General features: G+C 38.6%; 1 protein-coding gene across 1 annotated transcript; it reads right to left on the reverse strand.

The window, feature by feature from the left end:
• Positions 1-3,072: 3,072 nt before the first annotated feature.
• Positions 3,073-5,574, reverse strand: LOC145462274 (D-amino-acid oxidase-like). The gene is made up of 6 exons (XM_081445777.1): positions 5,527-5,574; positions 5,092-5,174; positions 4,473-4,872; positions 4,238-4,328; positions 3,814-4,068; positions 3,073-3,685 (listed from the first exon to the last, which is right to left on the reverse strand). The coding sequence occupies exons 1-6, from the start codon at positions 5,572-5,574 to the stop codon at positions 3,210-3,212; spliced, it is 1,353 nt and encodes a 450-aa protein (XP_081301903.1). The 3' UTR covers positions 3,073-3,209.
• Between the last annotated feature and the right edge of the window lie 3,780 nt (positions 5,575-9,354).

A 9,354-nucleotide genomic window follows, 5' to 3' on the forward strand; every position in this document is an offset into this window, starting at 1 on the left:
CGGTACCAGAATGCTGATGCTCTATGTATTCAGGTGAAATGAAAAAAAAATGTCTTCAACGAATGTTCTTCTTTTAATGACTGTAGTGTACACCTTTTAAAAATAAAGACACATTTTTTAAAAGAAATTTTATTTCTTGTCGTTAATTGCTAATACATCTGACGAAGTTCGTTAATGAGGACCATAGGCAACCATGCGCACTTTAATGCTTCTCTTCCTGTTTTACAAAGAACGTTTATTTTTATTTTGGTGTTTATATGTTTATAGGTTAGCCTTTACTTTCAGTGCTGAATTCCCTGAGTTAATTATCGGATTTAATTCATTGACCAATTTCAAGTCGAATAAAACCGACTGAAGGTTAAAAAAATTCACAGTCCAACGTTAAATCTTCAAGTTTCAATTCAAAAAAACAAAACAAAACAAAACAAAACAAAAATCTTAAACGTGCGTGTTTGCAAATGTTTTTACTGTTGCATTTTTGCCAGTTCCATGGCAACAGCAGTTTTCTGTTTCACCTAGGAATTTCAGGGTTTACATGCGAGACAAAAAAGCGTGACCTCGTGTTTCAGCTCCTCTTTTTTAGACCATTTGAACATCATATATTCTAGGAGTAGGTTACAGTTTTAGGGATAGTTTACAATCGTAAATGTTTGTATTTTTGCCAATTCCATGGCAACTGCAGTTTTCATTTTCAGTTAGGAATTTCCGAGTTCAATATGCAAGACATAAGTAGCCTGAAGCATTACAAAAACCGCTTTTTTAGAACATATATATAAACATCATTTTTATTTTTAAGCCATGACGTAAGTCAATTTTACTGAAAGGCAAGTGAATATCATCCACAATTCTGCTAAAAAATATTTATCTTCTTGCGAAGCTTTGTCTTAATAAATTTAGGCGTTCTTTAGCTTGATGTAAATACAGTACGTCTGTAAAAATAGTCGCAATTCATAACAGACTGTCTGATCCGAGTCCGCATTTATTACGAGATACAGAGTAAAGTGGCCGTAATAAAGAGGTGGGCCGTCTTAACGGGGTGGTCGTAAAGCGGGGTCTCACTGTAACTAAATCCCTAGTGATATCCCCTTCCAAAGTGTTTGGTTGTTTTCGTTTCCTTAATTAAGGGTAGCCAAATCGACCGAAAGATAAAAAGGAAAAGCAAACTTGCAAAGAAGAAAGGCATTCGTGGGAGGAAAGGACAAGCAATGTCAAAATGTGAGGGATGCCCAAATCCTTAGTGATACCTAGTGATATCAGTTGATATGGATGATTGTTACGTGTTCCCTGCCCGGGGGGAGGAGGGATACTCCCTTATACGGACTATATAGGTATGAGAAGTCCCAAAGGGTATGTGAAGTTTATATGAAATAATTCATATATGAACTGCGGTTGTAGATGAAAGTGAAGAATGATCATCGCAGTTAATTTTCCAATTTAAGCAATTGGAGAGAAGAAGCCTGAAAAAAATCAGGGCTTCAACGGGATTCGAACCCGTGACCTCCGCGATACCGGTGCGATGCTCTACCAACTGAGCTATGAAGCCGCACATTGGGAGCGAATCCCGTTGAAGCCCTGATTTTTTTCAGGCTTCTTCTTTCCAATTGCTTAAATTGGAAAATTAACTGCGATGATCATTCTTCACTTTCAAATAGGCTATCTTTGGTCATTTTGGTAATAAATACGGAATGGTTTTTGCACTGTCAAGTCTTGAATTGGGCATGTAGAAGAAGCTCCTTTTTCATCATTATCGATAAGAACATCAGCAAAAGCTCACCACAAATTTATGTTTAGGTAGCTGTGCCAGCCGGAACGGTCATAAATAGGATATCGAATTTTTAATGGAGAACGTTCGAAACCAGAATTCCGATTTGCAAACCAGCCTTATGAAGTAAGGGAGAAAGAAATAATTAGTATTCCTATTCCCTAGTAATACTGGTATTCTCATCTAATATGGCTATCAGGGGATATCAATATCACTTGGGATTTAGATATGCAAATTGTTTTACTCTACCTTACCTTTTTAACATTTTTTTCCTTTCCTCGTTGAATACTGTCGTCTTTGTATCTTCGCCTTCCCATTTTATCTATTGGGGGATTTGGCTACCCTTAATTAAAGGAACGACATTATCGTTTGGTTGTCAAACAACCAAACACTTTGGAAGTGGATACCCAGATCACTAGGGATTTGGGTAACCCCTACTTTTTCCCATTTCTAGTCCTTTCCTTCCTTGCTTTTCGTATTTGCAAGTTTGCTTTCCCTCTTAGGTTAGTCACTGCTGGGTTTTGTCTGGTATCGGGAAAATTTCTGCTCAGTCAAAAACAAATCAGATCTTATTTGAACCTGGACGGGGTGCGGGTGGCGTTTTTAGACCCGGAGCTTCTATTAGAGGGTTATAACGCCTGGGAGACAGGTCTGTTTCTACTGAAGTTATAGTTTTGTCATTTAGATCCATAGAAACCAGTAATTTCCTCGCTAACATTAAGTTGCATAATGAATATTTGGCAACACTTTATAAAGTAGATTTAATCAGGCTGTCACGCGACCCGTCTCACAGTCTGATGAATGTCCACTTATTCTCTATTTCCCAATTGCCCATAATGCACTCTGTTTGCCCCCCAAATTTTGCATAAACTATTGTTGTGAAATACTCTTGGGAGGTCTGCATATTCCCTGGAGCATTTTACAACAATAGTTTTTGCAAAATTTGGGGGGCAAACAGAGTGCATTATGGGCAATTGGAAAATAGAGAATAGCGAAAACTGTTACACAGTCTCCACGGCTGAAATAATTTTCGCATGTTTAATCAATTATAAACCGTAAGGAACATTGAAACTAAGTTTTCCATGTTTTTTATGCTTTTACAAAAAATTGTTTCCTACAATAAAAGCAAGCTTGAACTCAAACTCAAATAAATTTTATTGAATATTTACATATTAATATATTATATTTACAAAGTTGTTAATTTTCTTTATAGATACAAATAAATAAAGACAATGAAATCTCCATTGTGAAATAACGTTTACAAATCGATTCATCACCAACTCACATCGCAGATGTTAGAAGATCAATGTTACAAAGCATTCGACATCAAATCAACTTTGTTTCTTTACAAAATAATTGGAAGCCCATTGATCGAGACTAAAAGAAATTTGCTCCACTGAACGAGACTTGTAGGTCAATAGTTTCAGGAATTAAGCCTGACGAATGTTCAAAGCTTAGAAAGATAAATCTGTGGTCTTTTAAGTACACGATCCACCATGGCGCTAGCTTCTATAGCACAGCCCCACGAGAAAGTCACACCCGAGCCTCCGTGTCCATAGTTGTGCAGAACAGAAGGACACACTGGATCCCACTCCAGCCGAACGTTGCCTTTACGAGCAGGCCGCAGTCCCACCAACACTTCCTCTACGTCCTTGTCTCCATAGCTACGGAGGGGAGGGTAGAACTCCTTAACTTTCTCGAACATTCTTCTGATTGGTGGATAATCGAGCGTGAGATTTCTGTCCCATTGGTTGGGTTGTACCATGCCACCCAGCCACAGTTTGTCGTCACCTCTTGGTAAGATGAAGACGAAGCTTTGTCCTTCTGATTTGGACTCGTCAATGTCTTCTATCAGGGAGATGCACATGGAGTGGTTGAGCTTAGGCATCAAACTTCCATCATTCTTCACCTTAAGAATCACACCTGTTATAAGATATACAACAGCGTGATTAGAACACCGTTACATTTCAAAACTTAATGCACCATATGTAACGCAAAATAGAAATGTTTGCTTGGTCATCAGTTGTTAAATAAATAAACGAGTTATTTACCTCTCAGAGGGTAGACATCTTCATCTCCTGCCAGTTCTTTGGCGCTGAGTCCAGAGCAATTGAAGATCAGCTGTGCTTTGTATTTCCTTTTCAAGTCCTCTGCCTGATCTCTCAACAGTCCGCGAATTTCATCGTGTACAAAGCGACAGCCCTTGTCACGACACTGTTTGTAAAGCCACTGCATGTAGGTGACTGTGTCAACCATGGGAGCCATGTGTTGATACGCGTCCACTACACCCGTGTCTGTGTTTACAGCTGAAGAAAAGAGAAGAGTGAAATAAATATGTTAATAACAAACAATCGACATCCACAAAAAAACCTGTTAGTTGAAACAAAAACTAAGGAAAACAAGTTCAACGAAAAAGAGATGAGCAACTCTTGAAATTGTTTGAAATATTCAAAGGAAACATTTTGTCAAACTTACCAGTTTCTTCAATGAGTTTGGCGTCATGCCGGAATCCTGGCAAGTGGCATAGTTCGTCCATCTTTTCCAACTGTGTAGGAAGATCATTGACCTGAGAGAGAAGCCGGTAATATTATAAATACTTCCGTTCAGTGTTTTAATTAAGCAGGAAAGTCATCACCCGTTTAGAATCCGTGACAACAGATTGTACTGCGCTGATTCAAGTTAAAATGGGTCTTGCGAAATCGACGTTTACCTTTTCCTTGAAGTAGAAGACAGATTGTCTCAGGTAGGCTCCAGTTTCCTTTGGATTCATGGCCAACTCCATGAACTTGCCATAGCTGTCCATGCACCAAACCTTGGACCTCTCCAGTGACTTCTCGTCTGTGTGTCGTCCACACACTGCCGGAGGCCATTCCCACAGAGCGCCGGCGATCTCGGAGGTGATGCGTTTACCAGAGGCGACTGGTGAAGCGTACTCTTTTGCTACAACAGTGACTTTGTACCTGAGAAAAGGAGAGTTAAAATTGATGAATTCTTTGACCTGCAAGTCTCTTCTATGCGTTTTATTTGCTCTGTACTCGGGGCTTTGCTTTTTCTTTTTAGTTTTATTGACTTTGCACCCTGTATTTTCTTGGCAGTGACTGCTTCTAGATCACGTTGTTCTTTGCAAAACCGCTCAGTAGAATGCGGCTAAGCACGTTCTTGTTTTTCACCTTCTCTGGAAATTTCCCTTCGTTCTGGGAACTTGCAGGAAAACATTAGTGGCCACTTTTCTATATATTAGTAAGCAAAATCGCTGGTGTTCAGTATCAAGATAAACTAGCTATAGATATGTTTTTGATAGCTTTGGATTTAGCGGAAAATCAACTCACCCTTTATTTAACAACTGTAGAGCACTGGTCATTCCAACCACTCCGCCGCCTATAATCAGCACACGAGGAGCTTTCTGGGGGCTCTAAAACAAGGAAAAACAACGTATCACAGAAAAACCTAATTTATTCTGCTTGAAATTTTTATAAATTTCCTTTCAATAATCAACGTCAGAAGGAAATAATTTTCTTCTTTCTCTTCACCTTTAATTTATTAAAGCTAAGAAGATACGGCTTGGCTGAGTTGATAAACTACATGAAAAAATGTACCGGCGTGGTTTCACACTCGGTTCAGACATGATATTAATAAACAGTTGGGTATTTTACAAAGCGGGGTATTAATTTAAATATACCGTAGCCGGGGGTGTGAAAAAAAATTGAGATCTCTTCTCTGAAATTGTTCTTAGCTCTATCATTTTTCATGTAAAAAATTCTCACCTTGACTCTTTTGGAGTTGTCCATGGTTGTTGTAAACTGCAAAGCCATGTTTTCTGAGTCTTCTCGATTCCTTCTCAGGATGATCTCTTGATTCTGTCTTCTCGAGTGTTCGAGGTGATTTGTTCTACTTTGGCAATACACTCCGTATTTTATAGCAATGCTGTACGGGTAGGTATCAAAATTCGGAAGTTAAACAATAAAATTCGTTCTCAAAATGTGACGTCAATCTATAGATTACTCCTTGCGTCTGAATGCATGACGAAGCACCTTTGCACACGTTGTCACAACACAGATGTCACGTTCTCAAAAAGCTAATATTGTTAGGCATTTGTCCTCAGGTTGCTGGGTGAGAAAACGTAAATACATGTATTGTCTCTATTTTAAGTAAGTCTTATATAATGCCTTTTCAAAGGACCTTTTCAATGACAGACCATACATAGCTAGGCATGCATGCATGAAACATTTTTTCTGTTAAAAAGGTTTTGACAATGGTCGCTATTATAACAAAATTGCTTAATATTTGCTGCATACGTGATTTAGAATTGACGGAGCATTTTATCGTTGGTCACCGTGGCCAAGATAACGTTGCAAAGGCGTGACGTTTTCTGACGTCACACTCCATGATGGGGCCGTAACATTGTAACCTTGTCACGTATTATTTTTTGGCCAACGAATTTACAGCTACACCAGGAGTTCGATAACGAGAAAAAAAGTATAAAAATGGCCAGTTTACAAGATACACTCCTTTTTGAGTACCTCGTGCAGCCTTGAAATTTCCACCAAAAAAGTGTGTTCACGTCTTACGTGTAATATTTGTGTTTGATTGACGATACGTGTCCAGGAGTTTCCTGTCTCCCTTCTAACATTTTTTAAATTTCTCTACCATATACCCGTACAATTAATATGGAAGAAAGAACCAAGGTATAAGTTATTTGCAGCTGACTTACCAGCCAGCATAAGTTTCTACGGGATTTGATCTTTTGTTTTGGCTATTATTGATCCCTAAGCCCTACTCCTAATTAACATTTTATGTACCTGGTGTGAGAACAGATTTGACGTCACGCCAAAACAGTGACAGTCATGTCGCGAGGTAAAGAGCGCTTGCTTAGGAAATATGACATAGCATTTTGTTGTTTTGTTTGGTTTTGGAGTGTTTCTGATGTCCACGTTCTGTTTGATTTACTCAGCTCTTGTGTGGATGGCGTGGAACGACAGGGGAGCCTGAGGAAATTATAGCAATTAAGGGATTCCGTTTTACATTTTTTAATATCCTTAATACAAGTTTTTAAAAGTGATCTCACGGCCGGGATTAAAAAAATTAGCAAAACAATCCGACGTGACCGATGTCTACTAAAGGAGATACGATTGAGTTGTAGATCGTAATAGTCATTTGACAATTTCAACCATTCTTTATGAAACTTGTTTTCAGAAAAAGATAAACCGTAACAGTGAGCCGTGTATGGAGCACATACAGGCCTTACTTGGGGTAGAGAAGTAATCTAGTAATTTAAACCGGCACCAACCTTGTAGTAATGTACACACGGTTAACCTCTTACAAGCCAATAAGTTGTAGGAAGTACTGAAATTAGTTTTTTTCCCTGACACAAGGAGGTTATTGTAATGTCGCGTGAGTCAATCTTTGAAATAAATTACTTACAGGTTTAAAGTGGCGACGTAATTTTCAAAATCGAGGACGAACTGTATTCTCCTATTTTGGTTTTCAACGACTTATTTTTTACCATCTGCTGTATATGGTCACGATCGATATTTACCCTCAGAATATCAATAAAGTAGTTGTTTAATACACCTTTACACAACAAATTATCCGAAAATATTCTTGAAGGAAATAGTAGCATTAAAACGTCATGGCATTGTAAAGAATTCAACTCAGTCAACTGGTGTCGGTTTCTAGCGAGGATTTCTGTGGTGTACTTTTGAAATGAGAAACTGGTGAAGCGATCTGAGAAGGTAGTTGTACAAGCGGTTTTCAAGATATAGACAAGTCATGTTGAAATCATGTTAGAAGGTTATGACTCATCGACCTCTCATACTTATCAAAATCCGGAAACGCTTAAGTGCAGCCGTTGCCAGGGAGTTGAAATAAATTGACGCGTTACGTAATCTTACAGCATCGTACCTAATCACGTACGTTCGAGAACTTTATATTTTCTTTTTCTCTTTTTCATTTCACTGAAAATGTTGGAACATCCAAATGTCACGAGTTCGAGTTTCACCCGGAAGAGACCTTACAAGAAGCTCTGACCTTATAAAAGTGCAAAGCCACTGCAAACTTGCCTCCCGATGAATGACTGTCACGCTTGATCACTTTATATGGCGTGAGATCAAACTTTACGCTGTGTCGACACAGAATGATAATTTCGGCGTCAAAACTGAGATCCTTCCTGAGAAAGTCTTTTTGTCTTGTGTAACACCAGGACTTAATTTCTATTTTGACTTTCGTAAATAACGTGACCCCGGTAAATCGGCGACTGAACAACATCCCGGGTGGGGCAGTACTCTGGGGACATGCCGCTGAACAGGGTCATGCCTCATCGACCTCTCATACTTGTCAAATCCCGGAAACGCTTAAGTACAGCCGTTGCTATGGAGCTGAAATAAATTGACGCGTTACGTAATCTTACAGCATCGTACTAACATTACAATCACGCACGTTCCAGAACTTTACATTTCTTTTTCTCTTTTTCATTTCACTGAAAATGTTTCATCCAGAAGAGACCTTACAAGAAGCTCTGACCTTATAAAAGTGCAAAGCTACTGCAAACTGGAAACTTTCCTCCCGATGAATGACTGTCACGCTTGACTTTGCATGGCGTGACGTCAAACTTAACGTTGTGTCAGCACAAAATGATAATTTCGGCGTTAAAGCTGAGATCATTCCTGAGAAACTCTTTTTGTCTCGTGTAACACCAGGACTTAATTTCTATTTTGATTTTTGTAAATAACGTGACGCCGGTAAATCGGCGACTGAACAACACTCGGGTGGTGGGAAGAGTACTCCCTTATTTGGGTTATATGGGGACATGCCGCTCAGCAGGATATGGTTTTTTTCGCCTGGTTGTCCTGAACAGGGTTTACAATTTTACTCGCCTCTGTCCTAAACAGAGTCAGAAGGTCTAGGTCTAGTTACTTTGTGTTTCTTTGACCTACACAAGGTAGGGTTTTTAGAGTATTTTTGTCCTAAGCGGGGTCAGGATTTCAAACCCTCGGCGGCAACGCTATAGTCAGATATGGGTCAAGTACACAACAGTTCAGGATGCGTTTACTCTGTAATGACATGCCCTTGCGGTTTATCGATGTAATTACTAATTTCCTGATTCAATCAGTGACGATGTTGGATGAATTCGCAGGAGCCGCTTATTGAGGGAAAGTTCAAATGATGTAGAGGGCTTAAACTTGACGAAAAGTTAAGTTTAAATTGAGAAATTTAAACTTGACACCAGGCACAGTTGGAGGATGACCAGTGGAGACATGAGCCAAGAATGCAGAAAAAAATTTGTTTATGATCCTCGAGTGCTGTCTACATATGCTACTGTGAACGATCATTCACTAAAATTAAGCAAACGTTCAATAAAACTCCATTTTTTTAATTAGATATTCACCAATTTCAAATACGCAATAATTGCAAGCTTTAACTCAGACAATCCAATAAATTTTATTAAATATTCACTTATTAAAAGATATTTTATATTTACAACATTATTAATCAATTTTCTTTATATATACAAATAAATAATAGAAAAAGGCAATAAAATATCTTTTGTCAAATAACATTTACAAATCAATTCGTAACCTACCCACATTGCGGAT

This window comes from Orbicella franksi, chromosome 12 (assembly GCF_964199315.1).
Source record: "Orbicella franksi chromosome 12, jaOrbFran1.1, whole genome shotgun sequence".
NCBI classification, from domain to species: Eukaryota; Metazoa; Cnidaria; class Anthozoa; order Scleractinia; family Merulinidae; genus Orbicella; species Orbicella franksi.

Coding starts and splice junctions, on each gene's coding strand:
- LOC145462274 (XM_081445777.1), bottom strand. CDS start 5,574: ATGGCTTTGCAGTTTACAACAACCATGGACAACTCCAAAAGAGTCAAG. Junction 4,069..4,237: donor CAAACTCATTGAAGAAACTG/GTAAGTTTGACA, acceptor TCTTTTCTTCAG/CTGTAAACACAGACACGGGT. Junction 3,686..3,813: donor AGATGTCTACCCTCTGAGAG/GTAAATAACTCG, acceptor ATCTTATAACAG/GTGTGATTCTTAAGGTGAAG.